This window comes from Falco cherrug, chromosome 2 (assembly GCF_023634085.1).
Source record: "Falco cherrug isolate bFalChe1 chromosome 2, bFalChe1.pri, whole genome shotgun sequence".
In the NCBI taxonomy this organism is placed as follows: domain Eukaryota; kingdom Metazoa; phylum Chordata; class Aves; order Falconiformes; family Falconidae; genus Falco; species Falco cherrug.
Genome location: NC_073698.1, coordinates 56838701 through 56865861, shown reverse-complemented (window position 1 = coordinate 56865861; position 27161 = coordinate 56838701). Strand labels below are relative to the sequence as shown.

Below are 27161 nucleotides of genomic sequence, written 5' to 3'. Positions count from 1 at the left end.
ATATTTTTAATGTTTTATATTGCTGTGTTCAAAGAAGTTAACAGTGACTAACAAACACTACCATTTTTCTATTAGTACATGCTTTGTCACAAGAAATTTCTCTCAGAAGCGTACCACTTGACTTGCAAACCTTTAGATGAATTACTGTATTATTTTAAAATGCACTGTAAACTTACTGCACAACGAAGTACTGAAAAAGGTGAAGGAGGAGAAAAAGTAACGAAAAGGATTTGTGCCAATTCAGATATACCAAAGTTTACACCTGCAGCTGGGTTAAAGAAAAATCTGTCTCAAATATATTGTTAATATTCCATTTGGAAAAGCTGAAGCAGCATTTGGCCCTTCTATAAAGCACAGAATCTGGGAAGTAACTTATGAGGACAATGGTGGGTCTAGTTTCTTATAGATTTGGTCAATGCTGGTATCTGAAATTCTAGTTTTTCCTTCTGTCTACAACTTTTCCCCTCACCATTCCCCAGTTCATAATTAGAGCTGAGCACATGCCACAGTTTCTTCCACAACTAAGAGCACTGACAGGGTGTCTTTCCAACCAATAGTTCAGATAGAACTTAATCATTATTTAGATTTCTAATTTGTTCCAGACATTGAGCCACAGAACCACTGGGCCAGCAAGGAACCTCAGGAGGTCTTTAGTCCAACCCCCTGCTCAGAGCAAGGTCAGTCAGATCTCAAGCAGCTTGCTCAGGGCCAGCTGCAGTTCAGTCTTGAAAAACCCCAAGGCCAGGCCTCCCATTACCTCTTTGGGAACTTGTCCTAGTGTTCAGTTTAGTTTAACTTTGCCACAGAATTCAAAACTTACTGGAAGGTAATGGAGGAAGACAAGACAAGTAGACAGCTGAGTTGCGTAAGGCTTGTTTCCATATAAAATGGACTGAGAAACAACTGCCAAAGCTATATAAATATTTATAGCTATTAGTTTATGTACAGGAACTGATAATCATACTTACAGGATTCAACATAGACATATATCCTAGAATTATGAAAGCAAAGTGAATTAAGCAGATTTTACAGAATTAACGAAAGCTCATGCATAAGTTAACAACTTCAATCCCTTTATCCTTGTTTATTTAAACTAAAGAAAGCAAAAATTTTTAGTGGATAAACAAAGAAAAACTTTGGCTAGCAAAAACAATCAAACGCATATGCATTTTAAAAGGGCCAGAAGACTATAGCCCTGTAAGGTATTATTTCACTGTTCAAAGTGAACACACACTTATATTCCTTTAACCAATTTATAATCACTGATAAAAATCCTACTGCAAAACTATTGTAATAGGATTTTCTCTAGCTCATTAAAATTACACTTTTACAGTCTTCAAGAATAGGCCTAACAATTAATTCAAAACCTTCTTAGTAGCATCACTTGCTTCCATAGGATTAGAGTTCAGGAACTATCGTGTCATGTCATCCAGTCAGAACCACACAGAAAGCAACAGTTTCTCCTCCATGTCGAGGTAAGAACCTTCTTAGTCCAAGAAGTCAGAGCTCCTGACTTTCAGCCTACCCAGACCTAGCCTCTGAAAATATATGCAAGCCTGGATCATAAAGTTCGATTGCCACCATCTGGTCTGTAGATTAGAGCATTACATATGGATATGAACTGTATCTCCACAGCGGCTTTTATTTATTTAATTTTAAAATAATTTGACCTTTTACAATGAAACTAGCTTCAGGTCACTACAACTTGAAAAAAGTGAAATAAAAATAATGGGATTAAGAGGCAAACAATTTGGCATCAATGTCTGCTCTCTCATCAATCCCTGCTAAGGCAGGTAGATACCAGAGTTTATATGATATTGCATAGCCTGAAGAGAATTTGTGTGTCTAGTACGAAGCAGAGATGACTTTGTTGCCCTAGTAACCAAAGAGGAATACAGCTTAATGTCCTTCAAGCTAATAAAAATATCCTACAATGCATGTAAGACAACTCTGCAAAAATATGCCCTGTTGAGACAGATTTCCTGCACAACGGTACAATTAGGTTACAACTCTGGGTATTTTTCAGAAGATAGACTATTTCACAAAAACTCTAAGCAAGCGGCCACACTGGTATACTGAACCAATTTAGGAGAAAATAGTACAAGTTCTATCATTTTCTTTTACTTCAGCAGTAGTATTATGACTTCATTCATATCCTTTTGACTGTAGTCAAGCTCTCTTTCTCCAAAATAAAATTTGTCTCCAAAGAAAAGAAACAGATAAGAATCCAAAGGCCTTGACTAGTTTCATTAGCAGATGCTCTTCACTCCTGTTGAGTTTCTATGAAAACATTTGACTTTCAACTTGGGAAAGAAAAACATTCTGCCATAACTTCAAAAAGTTGGTGGCCCTTATCTTACGGAATAATTTCTACCATAAGCCTGGTTTAAATAACTTTTAACAGTGAGTGAACAGAGCACCAAGAAAGTTTTCTTTCCACAGTTTTCAGAAGTGACCTCCACCTTGAACAACTCAACTTTGCAGCTCTAGAAATTTGATTCAGAAAAAGCACATCACCTAGTTAAGTGAAACTGTTGCCGTATCTAAAGATGAATATACAAAAATAAGAGCCTCCTAAGTCACGTGGGGTTTTTTTTGGGTTTTTTGTTTTAAAAGAAGTTTTTGTTTATCTTCAAGTATGAAATACTGCCTTCCACAATACCACCTCTATGTGGCAAATAGAAAATATGATTTACTGATAACCTCTCTTCTATGCTGAGGATAAACTTCAGAAATAATTTTCTTAGGGGCTTTTTTCATTCTTCCTACAATAAGACAGATACCAATTAAAGAAAAACAAAACCAGACTGCTTCATTCTACATCAGCATCCTGAATGTATTGGAAGACTTGAAACTAAAGTTTAGCAATTCTAGTGTCCAGAACTTTCCTGGGAAGAACTTCTTTATAAAATGACATCAAATATAGGGTATCTAGTACATAAAACAGTAAAAGCTAAACATATTATTCCTCCTTACCTGTGTGTATGTGTATCTCAAATCTAGTACTTGAGTAAGTATGAAAATGAAGCCAGCTAATATGAGGAGCTCAGATATACTCAGATGTTGAGCTATTTATATTTTAAATACTGCATAAATGTTAATTTCTTTGGGTCTAGTCTAGGTTAAAAAAAGCTCCCTTTTTCCCCAGGAGAGTTTTATTAACCTGTCTGACAGCCATTTTATCGTCTCTGGAGATACTCTGTGGCACTGTCACCTTGAAGACCGTTTTCTCTTGCACACGTTAACCCGACCAGCTATGAGGCCATACCTGCACCAAGGTTAGCCTCTGGGCCTCCATCACCATGCAGTGCCCACACCACTGCCCCTCCAGGGCTGCAGCACCTGGCTGCTTTAGCCGGTGCCAAAGCTGTGTCGGCAGCGGAGCGGGTACACCAGGGTCCAAGCCCAAGGCTCCTGGCTGCCAGCATCCCTAGGGCACCGCTGGCTGATAGCCTATGTCACCCAAAGAGACAGCAGCTGAACGGATGGACAGGATGGACTTTGCTAGCTGATAGAAAAAGCAATGTGTGCATGCGTGTGTGAGAGAGAAAAAGAATGAAAACATTCACAACAACAGGCTATAGCTCTTTGCAACATTTTTTTTTCCCCAGAGGGAGAAAAAAACCCCAATAAGCCAGGCCAAACTAAGTAATTTATTTGAAGTGGTGTAAATTCCCACACGGTCACGAATTTTAATGTTGCTTAAATTAGACAGGAAACAACAATGTGGCTTTACATTGAACAAAACTTTCATATGTGGGAAATGCCTATTTTAAACAGAATATGAGTGCAGAACCTGGTGAAATGCACATTTTGTTTTTTGTCTTGGGTCCTGACCCCACAGGCTGGAAGACTGAAAAAAACCCTGCACATATATGCATATATTTGTGTATATATGTACATTTCAGCTGTCTCTCTAGAGAAAACTTACTTTTGAAGTGGTAGCATTTAGGTAGGTCACAGTTTGTGATAGATTCGCTAAACCATAAGGTACTTTGTTTTATTCTGAGTAACAAAATGTTACCCCAATATTTAAGTGCCTGTTTGTCAGGCTCTGAGTACAGAGAGGATGGTAATTTGTATACTTAACCCTCAACAGCAACAGTAAGGACAGTAAGAAAACATTTGAGAAAGTTGGATTTCTTTTAAGAAAGAGCCTATATTTAAAAGGTACCACACACCCTAGTGTCCATTACACTTTCTTCATTGACTCACTAATTGGTAACTAGAATTTCCTGAAAATTGTCCACTAATTATTTTTCCACATTAAATTGTCCTATGCAGAAAGGCCATTCAAATTAATAAGAGAGTGTGTGGGGGTGGGAAGCCCAGACTGTTCCCAGTCCTTTTAATCTAACCACATTTCTTGCTGACAGACAGAAAGTCTTTCAAAAGGAAGGCGTTTTGATCATCTCTGGGAGAAGAATGTAGACTTCAATTACCAGTCCAATTATCCCAGCTAGAAAAGCAATACAATTGCTTAATTTTAGAGTAATAAGGGAGCACCTTCTCAGCTTTCATCCAACATGGAGCATTTCATTGTCCCTCTCTGGCAGATGAGGCTACCATGACGGCAGTCACTATTTCTGACTAAAAACCATCTGGAGGAGAATTCAACATACGCTAACTTCAGTGATTTCACACCTTCAGGTTATTTGTTTTCTTTCTGGAATACACTCATCTCACCTTAAAAAAAGGATGCTTTTTTGTATATTTTAGTCAAATACAGTTTATGAGGGTTAGAACAAGATAGAGAAATTAAAAAAAAAAAAAAAAAGAAAAGAAAGCAATAGCCTGCAATAAACAGCAAATCACATTGAATGACCAGGTTCTTGAGAATTCATGGAAAGAATACAGGGTAAACTTTACCCCGCACACACCAAAATCCTGTTTTCTTTCCTATGTTGAGTCTACAAAGTAGCAATTCTTCCCAGAGGTGAAAACTTTGAAACTCACAGGGTTTTTTCCTCAGTGTGTCCATTTCAAGCCTAGAGATACACCAGGGATAAACCCTGCAGTACATGGTATGCCTCTCACTCTCCTTCCCTCTTTCCTTATGTTTCACATCAATCTGGACCTTTTAAGTTCAAATATCCTGATCTTAGCTTTCCATATATTTTCTTTCCTTTTCAGAACACAGTTACATTGTAAATGTTGGTAGGTCAAAACTGAATTATGTGGATTTAATCAAAGAGTTACAAAAGTAGTAAGAGGAAATAGTCAGGAAACACCACCTTTCCATCATCAGATTAGACTACCATGATTCTCATCTTGAGCTTCTTATGATACCGTTTTTAGACAGATAATGGTGTTTTCAACATGTCCACTACAGTTCAGTAGCATTCGTACTGTCTGCAACTGCCAGTCATTTCCTTCCCCCGAGACAGGGCCCTGCTTTTAGTTAAATGTTCACATCATGTGTCCTGTCTCTAAACCATTACTGCCTCTTGGAAATCACAAATGTAACCAACAGAGTAAATGAAAAAGATGAGAAGAAAAGATGGTCTACCAGGAGGCTGTCCAAGGACTGCATTTGCTCACCAAGGTTCCTGAAAACCACCCTTGCACAGATGTGGATCAAGTCCAGCAACCCTCCAATTGCATGGTCAGTGCAGAATCTGAGAAACAAGGCCTGGTGGCAGAAGGATTATTTCCATAATCGAGCCATCCTTTTAAGTAAAAAAACTAGTACTTGAAACAGTAATAGGAAAAGCATTCCTTGCCAGCAGTTGCCGACAGACTCATCTGACGGGTAACAAGCATCTGACATTGCTTGCTATGACACCTGGTTACAGAGAGTGCTAGAAATGAAAGGGTTACAAGAAGTTTGACTAAAAACTGCTCGATGGTAAACAGGCTCAGCAGAAATCTGCAACAGCTACATAGTAAGACAGTGATACTCCAGTAAGTAACAGAGGTTACACAATCCCAGAAAGAACAACTATAATGTATATATTCCTGACTAGAGGCAAGACCATTGGATACCCATTCAGTCCAGGCAGAATTATCACCTGATCCATAATGTTATCGTTAAAGGCAGCAGAGGATTCTTAAGCCTAATCCCATCAAAACACAGCCACTCATTCACCACATAAACGGGTAGCCTAGCTTCTCCACAATTTGAATCGAACTTGGGAGTATTTGGATTAAGTGAAATTCCAGAACATGCCATCATGCCTAAATTTCCTGGATCATCATCAAGGATCAAGGAGCAGAAGGCTCAGATTTGCTCATGTGGCCAACCTATAACAAGTACTGGAGAAGCAGATGATAAGATTAAAAGCTGTGGATGCTCAGTGAGCTATGTTCTTAAGTGAGGCTGCAGACATCCAAACTAGGGAAAACACAGAAGAGATGCCTTTGAAGACTGATTAATCAAGCTCCTCATGTTTGAGATTTAACACTAGAACTCTAAGGACTTTTGGCAGGCTATCTTGCTATCATCTGTTTCTCCAATTTCTTCCCAGGAAAGAGTCTATCATCCCTCAGACAACTGTTTGTATGAGGATAGCCACCTAAGCAGATTCTACTCCAAATATAGTGCTATAATCAGCAATATAACCTGTGCATAGAACTTTTAAGAGAAGGAAGACATCTGAAGTACAAGAATTGTCAAGCCTATGATGTGGATATGATCATCAAGCCTGTGGTCTACTCAGTATTCTGTGCTAACAAGATCATACAAAGGCATTCAGAAATTCACTGCTCAAAACATAAGGAACGGAACTGATGTAAGAAAGCAGGAAGTAAAGAAAGGAAAACATTCTGATGGCAAGTATTTCTAGGCCCAAATACAAAACCAAGGTAGGCAAATGTACCGGGACTCCAGAAGAATTTAGGGAGCCATGTCCAAGAGGCTGCTCCACAAATTTTCTGCCTACCCACTTAATTTCTTGGCAGACGGCATCCATCTAAAGATTTTGTTAAAACAAGGTGGCCGTCTGAAGGCCTACAGCTGTGCAAGCCCAGCTGAGCCATGTACTGGAACCACAACAGGGTCACACACCCAAGCTCCCTTGGGATTTATAGAGGCATGCAAGCAGCCAAGTCCCTCGGGAGGCCTAATTCACTAAACACTCCTCTGTGAATCTAGCAACACACCAATAGTAAGATACTCAACAAAACCCACAGCAGATACCACTTCCACAGAAATCCATGGGAATAAAAGCAAGTAGCTGCAACCCTGTTTCTCACATGTAAGGCAGCAGTACATACAGCAACCACAGCACCGATCACAGAGGCAAAAGACGTGCACCGTACCCCTTTCTTCAGTCGTAGAGTTTCACATTTGTTTTTCCCAGACGACTGCTCTAAGCACTAAGCTACAAGTGAGGTTGAGAAAATACTCTTCAGTTTTTCTGCTGAAGATGAGCCCCTATGAAGGCAAATTCAAAAATCCTGAGGGAACAACAACAAGAAAACATCAGGTGCCCAAGCTGAAGAAAGATACTAGGGACTGAAACCCAGGGATTTCTCAGGACTACTTATTCACTTTAGATTAAGAAGTCGCTGCCAAAATGGAAAATCAATATCCCATACAGAGAATGGTCACTAGAAGACTCCCCTAGTCCAGGTGAATACAGCATTCCAGGAAAGGTCAGCTATTGCTCCATGATGACATAACTGCTTCCATTTTTCTCCCATTCTTTTAGAATTTAAGTGTTTTGATCAGCGACAGGGCCTGCCTTTCAAGAGGAGAGATTGTACATAACAAGGAGATAGTTCAAACGCTTTGCTGCAACAGGACCAGCCACCCCAGAGCAAAGCATATTCCTAAAGAACTGACACAGAAGAGAACCACTAAGCTATGTTGCAAGACCCATTTTTTTCTCAATGAAATGCAAGAAAAGTGAAGGCTGACACTGGGGCATGCAGGGGTGAAATTCCACACATCTCCTCCGGTGCATTGCAAGTTCAGAAGCTCACCGCCAGGTGACTGCCTGCTTTAGACAGCATCCTGCATGCTTGGCAGAAAAACAAAACCAGCCTCTCCTACCCCCAAAACCCCCACTGTATACCAAGGAGGTTCTCTCTTAAAGAATCCATGCAGATCAAACAGATTTAAGTGGTTCTATGCTGACACTCCCCACCACTCTCCTCCCCAGATCTGACACCACACCCAAGTGGACGAAAGCAATGGGAGAATTCGTTCCAAATTACTGCTTGGATTTTGATTGTGGACCGCAACGTTAACCCAGCAGAAGGTGACTCATGCTTCTTTCTTCCAGGCATTGTAGGGAGTAACCTGCATGTCAGCTACCAAGAATCTAACTGCTCCTGAGACTAGCAGAGCAGATGCCTTCTTTAAGCAGCAAGATAGAGAGCCTGGATTTGATCGGAGACTGAGAAGCACTCAGGCCAGTTAAGATTTTTTTAAAGTTTATTTTTTTGGGGGTGGGGGTGAAAGGCATCTGATAAAATGCTCTAGAAGGAACAGTTCAAGGTGACCAACTTCTGCTCTCCAAATTCTTTTGAAAATAATTGAATTTCTAAAGTTAAAAGACTCCACAACCTAAACCACAAACACAAAACGCACCACCAGTTGACTGGTTTTCAGCAGAATTACTACAGCAGAAGAGGGGCAAATTTTGAACCTGGAGGTTGAAGACTACTACTAGGAAAGCCCTTTACAATGTCAAGTCCTTTTGGCAGTAGAAAGTGATCCACAAGCTGAAAAACCTTCTTAAGAACAGTATACAAATAAGGACAGCTGTCATGTAGTTCAAAAAAACCCACACATGTCCAGGATTCTGCATCACGACCAAATGCAATTAAAAAATACAGAGGTGGGTAGAAAACCAAAACCACTATTTTTTTTCCACGCTTGTTCATAACTTTTGGGGGAAATTGTATAACCCCCAGATATTTCATATCCATTGTTCTGTTCTGACAAAACCTATCTTCTAAAATTTAAAAAAGAAATTGAAAACATGGAAAGAAAGTTTCAAAAGAAAAATAAATTCTAGAGGAAAGAATTTATGCATTTCTAGATAGGTCTTATAAAGTTCATGGCTTTTTCAGAAGAAAAAAGCATTCCAATTATTTGCACATTTAGGAAACATTTCAAGTAAGATTTTGTATAGCAGTTAAAAAAGACGTTACAGCAGCGTGGGAAACTACAACCAGATCTAATCAGATGAAGTAGGTTGATCAGTCCTGGCTTATCCTCTACACTGTAAAATATATTAGGAGTAAGAGGGCAAACAGTACAAACATTCTCCTACCAAACCTTGCTCATCACAGCAAGCACACATATAGCCCAGAGCCTATTTCCTGAAAGCATCTTTTCTTGCAATTAATCAAAAATCCAGGACCAAAGCTCTTCTTCACAACATTCAGAGTACTTAAGTTCAGCACCCTCATCCAATTCATTTCCAGTTCAAATTAAACTGTAGTTGAGTGGATACTTACATGGAAATCTCAAACACTATTAATCTTTTAGTTAAGGTGACTACCTGCTAAACAAAACAATAATGGGAAGTCACCAAACCATTCTATAAAGTAAGAGTTGTATTTTATTTTACCCCAAACCAGTATTATAAGCTCTTATATTCTAGTATCTTTAAATGCTTTAATGTCTGCCTCATTATCCTAACTTTTTACAGAACAACAATATTTTAAAAGTCATTAAAGCTCTATCTACATGACACAAGTGATATTTCAAAAATAGCTAATCAACTCTAAAAACACTTACTCTTCTTTTTTTTTTTGTCCTTTACCTGATCTTTCACCTAGTCTAGGCCTAATCAAGGCAAGAATTAAAATTCTGTCACCATTGCATTTTTAAAGCGTACAGCACCAACTAATTGAGCTAGCCCCATGACATTAATGTTGGGAAAGGATAACATGCTCATATCACACCTTTAATTCTCTTGTCTAGACTAGGATTTAAGACAACACAGCTGCTAAAATGCAACCCATGGACAAAGAAAGCATTCAAGTTGCATTGTAAACTGTATCTAGACTATACTGTTTGCCTTAGTGCAGCAAAAATGGAATAGTAGTGCTGTATTGGAAACCTCTGGAAAAACAAAACAAAAAAACGACCAAAGAAACACCCCAACAGACCAGCAGGAAGCTAATGAATAAGAGAACATGAAGAAGCAGATAGCTATAGTTCTTGTTACCTTAACAATCACATAAATCTTTGTACAAGTCACTACGTGCCAGGATAATTTAGCACTGCAGTCCCAATTGCTTCCCTATTCTCTCTCAAAACGTTATCATCGCACACCACCTACACAATTTACAAGGAGGAAAAAAAAAAAAAAGAAAAGAGGGCGGATATTGGAACAACATTTGCAATATTTCTGAAATGAAATAACCAGTAAACCCCAGGTTTGTTCTTAGGTGCAAAAATAAATAATCTGACACTAAATTATTAAGGGAAAAACTGGGAAAGGAATGGATTTAACAATTTTTGGGAGAGCCATCCACTCAGATGTTTCAAATTTTCACCCCAAAAACTTCCAATCGCCAAAGAAAGTCTATTTCTGAAATTTCAGTCCAAATAGCATGCCTGCTAACATAAGAATTTTAACTAAACATACTGTTACCCAGATTGTTTTACATATGACCAAACAACAAAATTTGTTTCTATCTACATACTATCCAACGGAAGAGTAGAGAATTGTGGTTATTTTGAAAGAAAAGATGAAAGTTACTGCCAACTGTGTTGGCTATAAAAAACAGTATTTAAAGAATTATTGTCCTCTAGGCAAAACAGAAATTCAAAGGCAAAACAGAAATTCTAATGAGCAGTGATTTTTTTTTAATAAAGTTTTCCAAATATTCATTGCAAAAAAATCTGTGTCAAAACAGCTTAATGAAGAGCAAGATAGAAAACATTCAATCCCAAGCGTTAATGCTATATTATTGTACTGAACTACGAAAGCCATTGAAGTCACTGGTATATTTGTTCTTTAACACATTAAATGGCATTTTTAAAAACACAGACACAATCAAGCAACACTGCACAACTGAAAACAAATTTAAAAGTATTGCTACATACTGTTCTACTATTTGATAACTGTCACTATCCAAATTTATTCACACACCTCTATGATAACGTGAACTACAGTAGCAATTAAGATCCAAAAAGAAAAATGATGCTAAGCGATACAGGCATCATAAAAAATATACGCTATACTCTAAACTAGCACAATCTAAACACACATGCAAAAGGAGCTTGCCTACCTGGCTTTTTCAATACAAGCCCAAAGGACACCTAAAAAGGAGGAGAGGATAAAAAGATCTATTTTCAGTGCCCACATATGGAAACTATCATGTCACTTTACCTTACAAAGACAAATAAATACATCTTCAAAAATAATACCTACACAATTAGTTGGGGGGGGGGGGGGGGGGGAAGGAGGAGGAACAAAAAAGAAAACCCCAATACATTTAAGACTCTGGTTATATACATTTTCTCAAATTTTCATGGTTTCAACCAAAAGTAACTCAAAGCAGCACGAGTATTTCAGATTATCAAGAAAGCGGAGGGTAGAGGGGAATGAAGAGAACTCTGCAAGTATGGAATTTAATTCAAAAGCTTCTACAGGAAAACATTCAAGGTAATATGTTCCAAAGATGCATGAGCAACTTGAAATAGCCAAGTTCAAGACTACGCCAGGCAACGTTTAAATAATCTTCTATAGCTTAAAATTGCACACTGACAGAGACACTTTTCAGAGGATTGTCTATTTATGACTACCCAGTCAAATCAAGAAACCTACATTTTTGGTCTGATAGAATTAGTTCATTAATTTTTGAATTAAAACAAAGGCAGATTCACAAAAAAAATTACATAAACTCTACAGAACCAGAAAGAAGTATTGCAAAGTTATTTTTAAAAAATCAGAGCACAAAAAGAAACTAAAGATTTTAGTTTTAAACTCTGATTTTATAGTAATGTCCTATATTCTACAAACCTGTACTCTACAGAGTCAATTAGCCTCTGTTTAGTTACACTTTCTAGGGGACAGTCTATGTATCAGTTCCCCAATAAGACACAAGAGATGGCCATATAGCTGAAGGTTCTGATGTTATATACTGGGTCAATTAGATACAACTGACTACTTGTGCCTTCCACATCTTTGTATCTCTACAGATGCTTAAAATATTTGCCATTCCTTCTTGTGAATTGATAAGGTTCTCCTATGAGAAACAGCTATCCATAGGTGTCCCTTAAAGGAAAATAACAAACAAAAAAAAAAGGCAACAAAAACCCCACCAACCAACCAACCAACAAAAATAAGAGTCTGGTATAGCTCTTCTACTGTATTGAAATATTTTAACACAATGGCTGATGTCTGCACCATTTCAGAATTTCATCCAGGTGCCTACATTTTCTCAGAAAAATGTAGAAGTATTTGACAGGATTTAAAATCTATTAATCTGTTATTCCAATAAAGTGCTAAATTTCATCTGATGAGTGCACAGGAGCAGCTGGCAGCTTGGCCAGACATTCTATAGAGAATGCGGGCCACGCTTATTACCTGCGCTGCCTTCTTCATGTAAAGATGAGTACTCTAATCAATCCACTGCATTGAGATTAGTGCAAGAAAAGGAACTCTTTCTAAAAAAAAAAAGACTTCAGAATTTCAGTCTGTTCTTATTTCTACCATCTCTACACAGCTAGCATCTGTGAAAAGCCCCTAGACATTTGTCAAGCTTTTACATACAGTACTTCAGAAGGAATAGGGTTTTCCAAGTTTTACTTCTAACGAACAATTAGGTATTTCTTCCTGGAAGGTTGGAGCCACCTTTGTGGTTGAATGTGTTTATGTGGTTGCAGCAGTGTTTATGAAGAATTCTCTAAATAGTTGTCAAAAGATGAAAAGTATTTTCTCAAAGATGACAAACACTTGGAATTTCAGAAAATTGGTAAATTCAACCTTGCTTTAAAAAAGCATACTTAGTTTTCATAGTACCTGGAAAGCAACATTTTCAAACTAGACATCTGAGCAATTTGTAATTTCAAGTATTGTTTTCCAGACTTAACCACCATTAAGTCACTAAATACAGTTATCATTGACTCACGATGCTGAGTTCACAATAAGTTTCAATAACTACATCTCTTGTATGTTTTAAATTGCCACACAGAGTCCCTGGACTGGGGGCAGTCTTTCATCCTGATGACAAACACCACCACAAAGAACATTCTTAACTCTGAGACATAGTTCTGTGATATTTCATAACAATATACCTGCATCATTTAGTCTGCATTTTCAGCCAATCTAAGTTTTCTGGTCTTTGCCTTCTAGAGAAAAAGCAACAGATTAATGAAAAGGGTTTTTTTCACTACTTGAAATAAAATGGTATTTTGAAAAATGCTTTTAAGTAGAATCTGTTAAGACTCTCCAAAATATGAACACAACAGTTCTATCTTTAAAGCACTGGTCAGACATCTAGAGAAACCATTGCAAGTGAAGAACTCTAAATTAGCTTCCTTTTTTATTTCTGTGCTTTAGTTTTCTGCTTGAATAGAAATAATAATACCTCTCTGTTTCATGGGAATCTGTAGGACAGATTGAGAAATTACACTATCAAAGGCTACATAAACACCTAGAATACATACCCAACGAGGTTTAAATACACCTTCATGGGATAAAAAGATTGGCAGAGTCATATCCAAAACTAAAATGCAGTATATAGTAAATACCAGCACACACTCTTCAGAGAGCTTTCTAATCATACAAGAGACAAACATGAATGCATTAGAAGTTATCTTCTTTTTTTTGACGCACAAAAAAAATTATACTGCTTAATCTGCATATTCACAACTTATTTCTAAACCTTGATATCTAATTGGTGTGTACCACTTCCACTGTTTAATTTGACAGCTTCTGTTCTTTCTCTGCAGACCTTTGCTGGCATAGGCCCACTCATCCATTTTAGCTTTGCTCTCACAAATAAAAGGTTTCTCCAGAAAACAGCTCATTCTGAAACTACAGTGAGTTCTGTCTGCAACATAAACAACAGACAGTTCTTTGCTGCCAAGCCTGCAAATCCATTTCGGAGGGAAAGAAGGTCCAAGAGTTGCAGCACCTACAAATGCACAGGTAACATACTTTAATACCTCACAGGGAGGCAGTAAAGCAACAGTTGATTCCTTCTATCCTTTTACACAGAAAGTAAGAAATACTCTTCAAAGCTACTACATAAAAAAATCATACTTATGCATGATCCATCTTCCCAACAGTTCAAACCCTCAGCATTTACAAGAATCAGAAGAAACAAGGCTTAATGGACATATTTGGCACATATTTGGGATCCAGACACTGGTACTAGGTACCCAAGATGCTAAGATTATAGAGTTGGAACAATACATTTCAGACAAGCAGTCAATTGTACAGGGAATAGGATCTCCCAAACCATTTACTTAGCTGTCATCATCCATGATAACAGCTTCAAACAAGCTGGGAGGCACTCTTAAGTTCCTAAACCTAGAGATCAACCCTATACCTTTGGCCTCGCTCTGTACAACCCACCACCCTATGTTAGGGCACGACCCCTCTGTCCCTCCTACCTTCCGATTGCACTCCTTATCCAGCAAAACAAGGCATCAACAGCATCACTCGCCTAGGGCACATTCCCTTGTATCAGTTTTCTGCCCCCCATGCACCGATACTAAAGCACAAGTTCCAGCAGCAGGGCTAGTTGCCGGCACTGCAAGGACAGCTGACTGCAGAAGCAATTGCTTTGTATAACACAAGCTGTAGCCAAGCCACTCCTTGGGTAAAAACTATTGTAAGACACAGCACCCAGAGAGGGAAAAATGGCAGCTGTAATTTGGTACCACCACTATCCTTCATTCAAATCCAGCAGCATTCTGTGCAGCGGGAAACTGCAGCCAAGAGTACAGGCAGCACTTCTGAAACCTCTTTCTCCTCATCCTGTGTCTGGGCAAAGCTGCTGGGGATACACCCATCAACTCAGAACTGACAGGGCTCTCTTACTGAAGGTAAAAGCACCTTGACTCATTCTTAGGAAGACCCAGACAAAAATGTTTTATTTACTTTGAAAAAGATAATTATGATTTACACTTAAACAAATTCCCAGGAAAGACCTTTAATTACCTGTTTAAAAGCTACAGAGGCATCCTCCACTCTCGATAAAACTGTGCGCAATGACTGAAAGGGATGCAAGACTCCCACACTACAAAAGAAAGCTTGACTTTATCATTTTTAGATTAGGAGACTTCTCTGCAAACCGGGAGACCTGGATTTCAGTCCTGTTTCTAAGTCTATTTGTGCATTCTTTAATATTAAACAGCCATTTAATGAGAACAGAAACTATACTGGCAAGAGTGATCTCAACCTCTTCTAACCACTAAGCTTCAGAGTTAAGTAAAGGTCCACTTGTTCCCTCTCTTTCATTCACGAACACATCATTCATTCCTATAAAATAAGTTCATCAGGTGGAGTGAAGGACTCCCTTAGCTTAGTTTGGCCTGGTATGTGGCGGTTAAGAGACCAGGGAAGCAGAAGTCTCAAATGTGCTTCTCAACCTGAAGAAGGAATTTCACCTGGCTTTTCTACTTCTGGGGAGAGCAATTAAAATTACTCTCCAATTATGTAGTAACAGAGGGATTCTTTCATCCAAAAAAAGGCAAGGACAACATGTAAAATGCAGAGATACCTACCAGTTAGAGACCTGGCCTGTTGGTTTTCAGGTACAATGGAAATTTCAGAGATTTTTAGATCATAGTTTTGTATCAATATAAGCATACAGTTGCCATTTTCAGGTACATCTCACCCAAAATCCCTAAGTACACAGGACTGTGATCATTTGTCTCTCAACATGAATTAAATGTATTTGTGCAACTGTAAATTATAAATTTAGAAGTCCTTGTACAGATACATATTACCTCTGTAAATATGCACTCTTCCAGTTTGACTGGTAAAAAGGATGCAAGCTTAAGTCAAAAGCACATTAGGTCCCACACTGCCTGCAAACTTAAGTTCTAAAACATTAACACCGCCACCCACAAATACCAGAGGGGGTAAGTTGACAAGGAAAGATCTGCTGCACTTGCTGAAACTACATTTTTAATACTTCATGTCAACAGCACATCCCTTTTAACAACTCAAAATTTTCAGGATTTCGGCTGCTTTTAGATTACTTCGCGTAAGTGAAATTTAGGATTAAAACATTGCTCATGTCTCTCTCACCAAATACCTAACCAAAAGCTGAAGTCTTGCAGTAAAAGAGATGATAGAAGAAACAGAAGAGCAGCATTTAGACCCACTCTCAGCAGTGCCGAGTCAACGTAACCATGGGAGTACAAGTTGCTTTCTATTCTGCTTCACCTACCTACAGCTTGCCAGCTGGGGTCTCAATACAGATGCTCCACTGCAAGGCACAATGCATGCTGCAAAAGCCACAGCTAGGCAGTCAGCGACTACATTAATTTATATTAGTGATTAAATACAGGAAAACCAAAAGCATTTATTAATGAATAAAGTCTACTCTAACAACTTAAAAGAAAAAAAAATGTTCTGCTATAAGGTATGTGTGAGTGAGAAGGATCACGAGGATATAGAAAACGCATTCCCTGTAATAAATGCAAAATAACTTCATTACATTAGTCTTTAGAAATCGTCAGTGAAAAAGTTAGGACATACATTAAGAAATGCCTACTATGAGAAGGTTGCAAGTCTCCAAAAATATCAGGGCTTTGTCTCCTCCCTCCCCTTTCCCCTACTCATCCTCCTCCCCAGTTTCAACACACATCTTCCCCAGGCCCTGGTCTGGAATGGTAGTTTCTGCAAACAGCCCATACCCGACCATGCGATTAGCCATTATCACCCATTATCACCTCTTATGCTCCACTCCACATTATGATGCAAACCCAACAGCTGTGGTCCAACTAAGTTATTTACAAGGGTTTCCCTTTCAGATGTCCAAGTCAAAGCTACAACCAGTTCTGCGACATAATTACCACCTCTCTCTCTCCACAGGCAATAACAGATCTCTGTCTGCGACGATCTGGCCAGCGGCATTTTCTCATCCACACTATCGAACCATACGGTTGCTATGATTTCAGATGGTGCATCTTACCCTTATTTTTGCGTGACTGGCTGCATTTCAGCTGCTGACATCTAACTGATTGACGCATTATCTAAACAACGCAGCGATTATAAAAACAAACTGGCAGTATGCACCGGTGTTTCGCCACTGTGCATTTGCTCCGCGCAGAGTGGCTGGCAATGCGACCGTGGGAAATTTAAGAGAAACACGGGCATACGTAAGGCCTAAGGCTCACAGCCCGCATCTCCTTCCCAAGGAAGGGGCTCGCCTTCTGCACTTTTCAGAGAAGCGGGAAGTTGACGGGAATACCTATGCAGGTATCCCGAAAAGGCAGATCTCCGTCTGCCTCCGAAGACACCCGTGCTGCACGAAAACACCCGGGTGCTGCCCTCGCACATCTGCCACGGCGCGGCCGCTAAGGAAGTGCACGGGGGGGGTGGGGGTCCCGGCCCGGCCCTCGGGGGGGTCCCGGCCCGGCCCCCGGTTACAGCCGGGGCACAGGCTGCCGCCCGCCCGCCTGCTGTATTTCAGGAAGGAGCACCCCCAAACTTACCGCATCGCCAACGCGAACCGGGACGGCGGGGGGGGGGGGGGGGGGGGGGGCGCGGGCAGGGAGGCAGCGGAAGCCGCCGGAGCCCCCTGCCCCCGCTCGCCGCCCCTGCGGCTGGCAGCCGGCACCCGCCCACGGGGAGCCCGGGGCGGCGGGCGAGGCACCGGCGGGGGCGAGGGGGGCGTCCCGCCGGCCCGGGGAGGCGGGAGGGCGGCGGGCGAGGGAAGGAAGCGGCGGGGCAGGCACCTGAGCGGCCAGCGGGCCGGGGCGTGGGCTGCCCCCGGGCCGGAGATCCGGGCACTGCGGGGCGGCCCGGCGCGGGGGAGGAGGGGACGGACGGGAGGGGCGGGCGGCCCGCAGGCCCCGGCGGGCCGGGCCGCAGGTGGGCGTCGGGCGCGGCCGTCGGAGGAGCGGCCGCCGGGCAAGTCACCTCTTGACGCGGATGATCTGGTCGCGCATGGGTCGGATGTCCTGGAAGCTCTGCTGGTTGACCAGGCTGTAGACGAGGATGAAGCCCTGCCCGTTCTTGATGTAGAGGTCCCGCATGGAGGCGAACTGCTCGGTGCCGGCCGTGTCCAGGATCTCCAGAACGGAGGGGGAGGCGTCCACCTCGATCTCCTTGCGGTAGAAGTCCTCGATGGTGGGGTCGTACTTCTCGATGAAGGTACCGGTCACGAACTGCACCGTGAGCGCCGACTTCCCCACCCCGCCCGAGCCCAGCACCACCACCTTGTACTCGCGCATCCTCCCGCCGCCGCCAGCGCGGACCCCCCGCCCGACCCGCACCTGCCGACGGCCCCTCCTCACCCCCCCGCCATGGGCCACCCCGCCCCGGCCGCCGCCGCCCCCGCTCCGCTCGCCCGCCCGGCGGATGCTGCCGGCCGCGGCGGCTGCTGGGCGGTGCTGCCGGCGGCGGGGGCCGCGCTCACGGGCTGCGGCGCGGCTGAGGTGGGGCGCCGGCCCCGCCCCCTCCTTCCCCTGTCGCCACGGCAACAGCCAACCGGCCGCGCGCGGAGGGGCGGGGGGCGCTGGGGAGGAAGAAAGAGCGGGGAGGCGGGCGGGCGGTGCCTCGTCACGTGGCGCCTCCCCCGCCTCCCCCGCCAGACGGCGTCGGCCAACCGGCGGGCGCGGCAGCCGCACGTGACGCCGACGGCAGCAGCCACTGGGCGGGCGGCGGCCGCCCGTCCCCGCCCGCCCGTCCCTCGCTCGGCGCTGTCGCCGTGGCGACAGCGGCCCGCCCCCGCCCCGGGCCCGCTCCTCGGGCCGGCTCCGCGGCACGCGCTTCCCGGAGGGCCAACCGGCGGCCGCGCAGCGGTCACGCGCTGAGCGGGACGAGCCAATGGGAGCGGGAGCGGGGGCTGGGGGCGAGCGGGGTTGGGCGGGCGCTCGGCGGCCCCGCGGCCGGAAGTGCCTGTCGGGGGCCGGCGGCGGCGGCGGGGCTCGGTGCCGGGGCAGCGGCGGGGGGCGGGGGCCGCACGCTCGGCCTGGGCCCCGGGAGCGGCCCATGGCCCGGGGGGGTGCAGGGCGGTTGGGTGAGGCGGCTGCGGCGGCCCCTGCGCTGCCCTCTGTCCCGGTAGTTGGGCGGGAGGGGGGACAGGCCTTCCCGAGCCGCCCGAGGGGAAATCACGTGCAGGCTTCCCGGTTCCGCTGCCCGGTGTGCTGGGGAGGGGGCTCTGGCGTGGTAAGTCCTTGCTGTTTTAAACCCGGAAGTTCTCCGGAGGCTGGAGGTGCCTGCGGAGGGCCCGAGGCTGCTCTGTTAATCCCAGCGTAAATGGGATTCGCAGAAGCCAACGCACGGACCCTGTGAGCGTTCCCTTGGAGCGCACTGGCCGTCACCCCGGCCTGTGCTTGCAAGGGATGCCGTGAGGTGATCGGTGCTGATGAGTGCCTCTCCCCTCATCCCCTTCTGATACAGGCAGAGGGCCGGGAAAGATGGTGGTCCAGTTTGAGGAAAAAGGCTCCATCTAAACAGTGATGAAAATGAAGCTGAGATGACATTAACAGTTTCTCATGGGAGCCAGCAGTGCTTTGGAAGGATGCTCACATTTGTATGCTTGTCTTTCTACTAAGAAAAAGGCTCCTCAACCTATTTTTCTTTTTCCCCCTCAAACATTGCTGGTTGGAATGATTTGATAGAGGGAGAAGAGACTTCCATTAGAGAAGGTTCAGCCACAGCCATTTAGTCTGCTGTTCAGGTGCTTTCCAAAAGCTGTCAGAAAAGGAGCTCACTTCTGGGGTTGCATTTCTTACTGTGCTGTTCTTCCCTTGCGCTGTCATGTCTTCATCTTAGGTAAGACCTAAGATGTCAGCCTGATTTCTGGGCAAGTCCAGTTCTGCTTCCCGGTTGACTTGTTCTCGTGTTTGCAAACCAATCTGGGAATTTTTGAATAGCAGATAGATTTCTGGCTTTTTTTGAGCACTTGTCCTCTGTTCTGAGTCTTTTGGTTAAATACTTGCCACGTGCAGTGTTCCAAGCTTTACAGTGTTTTGCTTGGGCATTCTGTTTGGCTTTTCCTTTGTGTGTGTTTGGGGTTTTTTTTGAACTGCAAAACTTCAAAACAAATTTATCTTAGTAGGATGCCCATAACTTTGGGCTGTCTAGAAGAAAAAAGATTATTCGCTGGCCCATGTAGTCAAAAAACACCAAAGCAAAACAGAAACCCCACGCATCTGTGTGGTGTAAATATATTCAGTACCAAAGAAATACATGGAAGTTTTCAGAGGAGTGCCAGGATCCATTTGTAAATGTAAATGCAGAGCCTGGTCAGTTTTGTCAGAAATGAGTAATAATTTCAATGAATAATCTCATTTCTGTTGGTGACTTGAGACCTTCAAGTAATAGAAATGAGCCTACAAGAACATGTCAACACACAAAATGCAAGGCACTGCATGTATGTATTAGTAAGTATTTGTTGTATAAATCCAGGAACTCTCCAGCAGAGTAATGGGAAAATACCTGGGTCTATTAGTCAGCAATGAAAGGAAGCTGCCGATTTAATGCGGCTGTGAAAAAACAAATGTGACTGTGCTGTGCACACAGTCAAGCTTCTGGGTGACTGGTGAGGCATTACTGTGCCCGCTTCTGATAAACCATGTCCAGCAAAGAAAACCTTGTACTGAAATACACCTGGGAGGGTTACTGGAAAAGAACAAAGCTTGCCTACAAAAGTACACTGGGAATATTTGTCTGATTAATCTAGGAAAAGCAAATGCGGAGGAGCGTTATGAGTAACCAATAGGGCAGGGTGGAGTCAAGCTCAAGCAAGAAGGCATTTAAGCTAGTGAACAATATTGGTAGAAGAGTGTGGATCTAAACTGGTTTGAATCTACGTAGAAAACTTAAGACCTACGTCAGAGGACTGAAGGTTTTGCCATCCGTTAAGAACAGTGAAAGATGAGCATGTCTAACAGGCTTTAAAATGTACTGCACTTCAGAACAGGAGGATGATGCACAATCATACAAAATACATTAAAATAGATTTAAGTGATCTGTGTTAAAGGTAGAAGATTTGGGCCTCCCTTCTTACTCATCCTGAGACTGTAACAATCTCCTGATGTACGGTACTTCTCGGAAGGAAGCTGTTGACTGCTGGCTCATGTTGAGGGTGATCATTAGGGTGAGAAGGCAAGGGTTAAGAAAGAGGTTACAGGAATGCTCCCACTGTGAAGATTTACACCAGGCATTTGGTCTCATACATTACTGAGTTTGATGGACAGCAAAGTGGGGTTTTTTCGCTTAATAATGATGGTGGAGCGATGTGTGCAGGGACTAAAGAAACATGAACAAACCCAAAATATAGAGGGACAGTGTATATATAGCATGGAGGATGGAAAAGAAAAAGAGGCAGGATGGTCAGCTGAAGAGGGTGCTGGATGCCTTGAATGGACTCTTCCCAGGGATCTTAGCCACTTCACTTGTGAGGCTGAACACCTTGCCATGGCCCTGTTTTTCTAGCCTTCACCCTTGGCTGATTTTGATTCATCTGGGGACAACAACAACTTTGAAAATTGAGCTAATAAGGGCTGGAGGCTCAGCCCTGAAAACAAAGACAATAACAGTTACATGGCGTTATTTGTAATGAGGTGGAGAACATGGGGCCATTTAGGTATGGCCAGTCTTTTTTATGCACGTTGCTTATGTTTTGGCTGTTCTTTACCAAAGAGAGAGTGTGTGTGGGAAATAAGTAAATTTCGGGGGAAGAGAAACTTCCTGCCCCAAAAGATTGAACTGGACAAGGCTTGCCAGGCAAATACTTGGCCCGCAGTGTGCTTTCCCAGTGTGACTTCCTTTGCAGCTTCTTACAGGAGACTCAGGAGGCATCTGGTCCCTCTGCGCTGCACAGCTGGGGTTTTGCTGGCTTTGTAGGATTTAGAAACTTCAGTTTTATTGCTCGCTTCTCAAGTCTTTTATGTCTTCTATCGAACTATCTTATTTCAAACTAAAGCAGCCTGCGGCTAACCGTGCTGTTTTATGGTAGGCTGGAGTTTCTTAATAAATATTGAATTTTTATCTTATACAGAAACCAACATACCGTTTCATAAGGGGTTTTTGCTAGCTGTTGTAGCCTCTGACTACATGTTAGGGTATGTGTACGAAAGAGGAACAAAGCCTCTAACATCTATTTTCATTCCAAAGCCAGGGTTTTCTAATTCTTCACTAGTAATGGTATCAGTGGCAAGATGTAAGCTGGAACAATATGAAAAAGTGGGAAATCCGTAGCCCCACCCTCTGAGAGCTGATGATGGTCTCCTGACACTGAAGCACAAGAGGATGTGTGAAATAGAACCTGTCTACTGTACAAACTGTTCTTGTGTATATTTGTTTTCCATGGTCAAGAGCTCTTTGAAGTGCATGTTAAAAGAACAACAGTGGTTTCCTGGCCTTACTGTCATATTTTTACATTCAGGCTGTCAATGCAGTTCTGCCTTCATGTGGATTGCTCCTAACCATGTGTCATTACAGTATTTTAGGAAGTGTAGCCGGTGTTAAGGGTTGAAATTATGTTTAGTCTTCAGTATTTCTGGCTAAATTAATTATCTTACTAGAACTGTCCATAAAGTTGTTATCAAATTCAGGATGCAACTAGCTGGAGTGAAAGGTGGCTGGCTTTTCTTACTCTATCCTTCACATTTTCAGGTGATCACAGTGTTAATTTCCCTTTCATCCCAGCAGTAATATTGTCCCATTTTTTAACTGACTGCAAAACCGTAGGTGTTTGACATCTTTATTCATGAAAACAGCAGGTTTCTAGAGGAGAGCATTAACCACCTGAGTGCTTTTGTAAAGGGAAAGGAGATCGGACATCCTCCATCCTGTTTGGCAGTGGTTGGGTGGCAGCTCTGATCGCCCAAGAGCCTGACGGGTGACAGCAAGTCTCCAGCCTGGTGGAGGGTGTGGAGTAGGTTTTAATTTACTGCACTGGAAGAGCGTGTTATGGGAGCTAGGTTTCATTAACTTCACTGCTTGCAGGCCAGTTTGCTGGGGGCTTTTGTCTTCTTGTTAAGGAAAGCTAAGCACTTGGTTTTGAAGGCATTACTACGGCATGTTCTGTGGTGACGAAGCCTAGTGTGAGCTCTGACTTTTGTGTCTGTGTTAAGCCTTACTGAAGTCAGGGGTGCTCTGTGCAAAGATGAGATAGCAGCTCTCCATAGACCTCATTTTAAGATCAGAGTCAAAATTTACAGTGATGAATTGCAGTCATCAGTGTCTGCATTGGTTTGGGTTTATAGTTCTCTAAGCGGAGGGAGTTGCCCGTGTGCCATCCTGGGCTTAGCACCCTACTCTGGTAAACTAGGGTGCACAGGAGCTGAAGCTCAGCTGATTCACTGAGTGTGTTAAGAGTGATGGTGATCAGCATTGCCATGCTTTAGTTCTGGTACCAGGTTTTGGGAAGACAGCTCACAAAGCTGAGGTGAGCGCTAGGAAACTCTTGGCAAAACTGAGGCTTTAGCACTTGGGATTCTCAGCAGTCAAGCATGCGAGTGGGGAGATCTTAAACCACCTGATTGGAAATGTGGTGCGAGCATCTCTTTTCTCCTCAGATTAAATTACTTACAGCCTTCGTTTAAGCATATTTAGAGTCAGGGAGCCCAAATCTGAAATGGTCTCTTGCACTTTCTGTGGCTCTTTAGTGGTGCCTGCTTTCTGTGCCAGCTTCCCCACTCTGCCCAGACCCACACTGCCTTTCTCCCTCTTACGCCTGTGCTGGGCCATTTCAACTCACTGGATTTGTAGAAAGTGAATCCAGACTAGAAATGCAAATTGTTTTATAATTGCTAGCTGCCAGGGACTCAACCATGAAAGGGGAACACAGGTAACGCTGTCCTCAGCTTGAAACAGTTTAGACCCCCACCTGTTGCTTCCCAGGAGACTGTTTTGTGTCATGAAGGAAAACAAACTAGATTACATTCCAGCAGAATGAGATTCAATTAATGCGTTTTACTTTACAACTAGAGAGGACAACAAGTGTGAACACAATTACTGTGGCTCCACCAATAGATACTCATTAAATTGCCATACCTGCCGCTTTCAATTGTGTGCTCCAGTCTCCAGGGTTTGGGTTTGTTTTTTACAGTTTGAAAGAGATGGAGACAATAGGAGTAGGCATACCAAAGTCTTCTCTCAATCATAATTTAATTTTCTAACCAGAAAGGAGCACTAAATCTTCAGTCCCATGGGTTTATTTCAGAGGATGACCAGTTTGATAGCTCTGCAAATCAGGACAGCTTTCTGTTGTTATCATGTCATTAATGCTCTTTCCTGACATTGCAGATCAACCATTCAAAGGAAGGGGATCACTTGTCGAGGCGTAGGGCTGATGATTTTTGTAACTACTTCATGCATCAGATAGCCATGCCTGTCATGTAATAAGGTCGTCGTGTTTAATTTAAGATGGTGGTTAAATTTAAAAAGAGTAATTGCTCCTGGCCCCTCTTTTTATTAAGAATGAAAATCTGATCTAACCATTCCCCAAAGCACCAAGAAATCTAAGTGAAAATACTACAGTTTAGCTTGTGACCTGATTTTTACTGTTCTTAGTGGAGTTTTGTTGGACATCTGCTGATGTATTATGGCATGTCACAACAAAGTTTTTGCTTCCTATGAAAGCAAATGGGAAACCTTGGTGGTGTTATTAATTTTAATGAAAAGCTTCCATTGCATATCTAAGTTTTGTGAGAAATACTCATCTGCCAATAAGGTTAAGTCAAATAGCTGTTATTCACATGTAGGTTCAAAACAGGGGAAGTCAGTTTCAGGATATAAAAAAACCACAGTAAACTAAACTAAAACCAGCTAATTTATTATTCCATTTGACTCTTTCTTTCTCCTTATGATGTTCAAAAATCAATTCAATTGCAAGACTTAAGAGAAAGTGAAGATAATGATAGTCTTTTTATTAAGGTACAAATCTTGCAATGTCTGTCACAAGTCACATAGCCATGTTTATTTCTGAGTCAGACTTGAAATAAGTTTAATTCTTCCTTTTTAATAACCAGAGTATAAGCATCAGGGACTTGTATTTCACAAACATTAGATATTGGAGGCATCCATAAAAATTTAATATTACAGTTAATATTTTTTTTACATGGTTACTTTGAGCAAAATATTCAGAACTTAATTAAATCGTAAGATCCCTTAATTGCTGTTACACTGTAAATTAAAACAAGATTTCCGATACTCTTTTCACGTTTATTTCTTATATATACATTTTCTTAAAAGGGGCAGCATTTAATCTTGATCTTGTGTAATCAAATCATAACTTAGATCAGTATGTGTCCTAAAACTGGGTAGGTCATTTTGGTGCATGTCCAAATAGACATATTTGCTCTGAATGTTTGGATTTACATCATCTGCTCTAGGCAGTGAAGCTGGTTGCTCCACAGAGTATCCAGGTCGAACAGCAAAAGACCCCTGAAAGGTTCCTGTAGAGGGGTAGGTTTTAAGGGCAGACCACAGAGAGGCAGGTTTTAAGGGGGCTGGCCGCTGCCTGGGGGATGGGACATCCCCCGGAAAAGACTCAGCAGCCAGTTTGCCAGCTACGTTGACCCTGTCTCCACACACAAACAGCTGGACGAGTGTGCCCAGCTCCGGCATGGGCCCACACTCCCTCCCTCAGAGAATGCGCAGGTGTAGGTAGGAGCCAGTCTGGGGATATGGATGTGGGGAGGCAGGTCTCACCTGCAGAGTGACTTGTCTCTTTCTACCTGAAGGTCTTCTGGAGTTCCTACTTCTGGGAGCTTGTTAAGCCCAACCTCTAATTAGTGGAACAGGAAGTTTTAACCAAATGCTTCAGAACTGTGAGTTTTATAGAAGATCTTTATCAACGTAGGAGTTGCTAACCACTGGCCTTCAAAGATAAACATTAAAGGCTTGAAAATTATGAGGATTTGTGTCCCAGTGCTGACTATTGGATTTGCCTTTAGTCTTTAGGTATTGTTGTTTCTTTTTGCTGCTTCCTTATACATTAAACATTTGGGATTTTTTTTAACAGAAGCCAGGAGTCTCATGTTCTTGATTCCAGTAGCTGGTCCTTTAAGAAGACTGAATATCATAAATTTGTGCCAAAACGTAGGATTTTGTCAACAGTGATTTATGGGTGGAGTAAAAATAAGTCAGTAATCATTCTGAGACCAGAGAAAAGATTCATGCAAGGGAAAACCGAAAAGGAACTGAGTTTGTGAGGTCTACAAAGCTGTCATACTCTTCTTTAGGTCTTCAGTGCTGTACACAAATGCAACCCTGTGACTACTGCTTTCAAGCAAACTTTCAGAGCAGTGTTACAGTGGGAGGCCTATCCTACAAGCGCAGGAGATGCATATGCTACTTTAAAGAAGAACCACAGCTCATTTGCTTGAGGAAAACAACACAAAGAATTAGCTCCAGCCTCTCTTTGCATTTCCCCTTAGGATTTCAGTGAGGGCTGATACAATTGCAAGTAGATTCTTGCAAAATAATTCGTGAGCAACTTGGAACACACCAAACAAATCCATAGTATTAGATTTTCCAGAATTATTCAGGAGCTTTCTTATAGATCTAGTCCCACTGCACAGAGCTGAACTTTATCAGGATAGCTTTTCTGGGACAGATTCCAACAAGATTTCCTCATGGGTTTGGAGTGAATGTATGGCCATATTAAATGACTGAGGAATCGGTCAGAACTGGTCCGTGACAATCTTCTGAAGGCAGTCAGTGTCTGGTAGTTTCTCTCTTCTTTCTGGTTCTCCTGTCATCTTCCAAGTCAATGTTTTTCTCACACTTGGATCTCTTTTTCCAGTTACTCAGCAGTGGGGGGACAAAATATACAACATTTTGTATTTACTTAAGGAAGGAGTTTGATGCAGCAAGGGGGTTATCTCTTGGGTGGTTTTTTTTCGTGCTGTCATAATTCTTGGTTCTATACTTGCTTCAGACTTCTCTTCCTCATGGGGTTTCTTCTTGGCTTCCTTCTCTTTTTAATGTAGTGTCCTCACAACTCCTCATTCCCAAGGCCATGCTTTTGTGGTATGTTAGCTCTGACAGGGAAACTAGCTAACCTAATTCCTACTCTCCCCACTAGCTACTCACCATATCATCCCC

At 42.5% G+C, this 27161-nt stretch overlaps 1 protein-coding gene and 1 long non-coding RNA gene across 2 annotated transcripts in view; one reads left to right on the top strand and one right to left on the bottom strand.

Annotated features, from left to right (window-relative positions):
* Positions 1–18549, bottom strand: part of RAP2A (RAP2A, member of RAS oncogene family) — a 31150-nt gene extending 12601 nt beyond the window's left edge. Inside the window, exon 1 of the mRNA XM_055702135.1 lies at positions 18015–18549. Coding sequence (XP_055558110.1) covers positions 18015–18328 — 314 coding nt within the window. The 5' untranslated portion in view covers positions 18329–18549. The remainder of the gene's footprint in view (positions 1–18014) is intronic.
* A 353-nt stretch (positions 18550–18902) lies between these two features.
* LOC129735440 (uncharacterized) lies at positions 18903–24877 on the top strand. The gene is made up of 2 exons (XR_008731080.1): positions 18903–19265; positions 19500–24877. It is a non-coding gene; the product is annotated as an uncharacterized LOC129735440 (long non-coding RNA).
* The last annotated feature ends 2284 nt before the right edge of the window (positions 24878–27161 follow it).